General features: G+C 48.0%; 1 protein-coding gene across 1 annotated transcript in view; it reads right to left on the bottom strand.

Annotated features, from left to right (window-relative positions):
• Positions 1–208: 208 nt before the first annotated feature.
• The window catches only part of LOC108566788 (cuticle protein-like), a 3512-nt gene continuing 2937 nt past the window's right edge, over positions 209–783 (bottom strand). The window contains 1 exon segment of the mRNA XM_017926879.1: positions 209–700. Within this exon segment, the coding sequence (XP_017782368.1) occupies positions 209–700 (492 nt within the window).

Here is a 783-nt window from a genome sequence, read left to right on the forward strand (position 1 = left end):
GTTTCATTTTTTTTTATTTATATGTGAAATGGGTTACATATTTGAGTTTTACGTAAGTAGTCATACTTAAGCTCTTTCAGCATGCAATTTTCGGCAACTAGATCTAAAAGATGCATATGAAAGTTGGATGTTTGGGAAATGATAAATGAATTGTATTGAATCTGGTTTATTATCGAATAAATAACTATTTACATTGAGCGTTTGTCGTTTAGTGGTAGTAGCTGGCTACTGGGGAGGAGAAAGATACTTTGGCAATTGGGGCGGCGTAAGCCAATGGGGTAGCTACCTTAGCAACCACTGGGGCGGAGTAAGCCAATGGAGCGGCTGCGTAAGCTACTGGGGCGGAGTAGGCTACTTTAGCTACTGGAGCAGCGTAGGCGACTGGGGCAGCTACCTTAGCTACGACTGGGGCGGCGGCGTAAGCAACTTTAGCGACAACTGGGGCGGCTACTTTAGCTACCAATGGTTCACGGTGGACGACGGCGTTGAATCCGTGGATTGGGTCAGCGGTGTATTCAACGGTCCTCTTGAAACCGTCAGCATCAATCAAAGAGTAGCTACCTTGGACAACATCTCCGTCACGTGTCTCCTGTTGCTGCTTGTTGTCTCCGGTCAAAGAATCTTGCACATCGTATCCGTAAGAGTATTGTGGATGAGGATCGTATTCCTCAGCTACCTTAGCTACCACTGGGGCGGCAACCTTAGCAACCAAAGGGGTGGAGTAAGCCAATGGGGCGGCGGCGTATTGAGTACCGATGACTCCGGCGTTGGCGGCGGCCAAAA

The sequence above is a fragment of the Nicrophorus vespilloides genome, unplaced genomic scaffold (assembly GCF_001412225.1).
Source record: "Nicrophorus vespilloides isolate i.1.1-1 unplaced genomic scaffold, Nicve_v1.0, whole genome shotgun sequence".
Lineage (NCBI taxonomy): Eukaryota > Metazoa > Arthropoda > Insecta > Coleoptera > Silphidae > Nicrophorus > Nicrophorus vespilloides.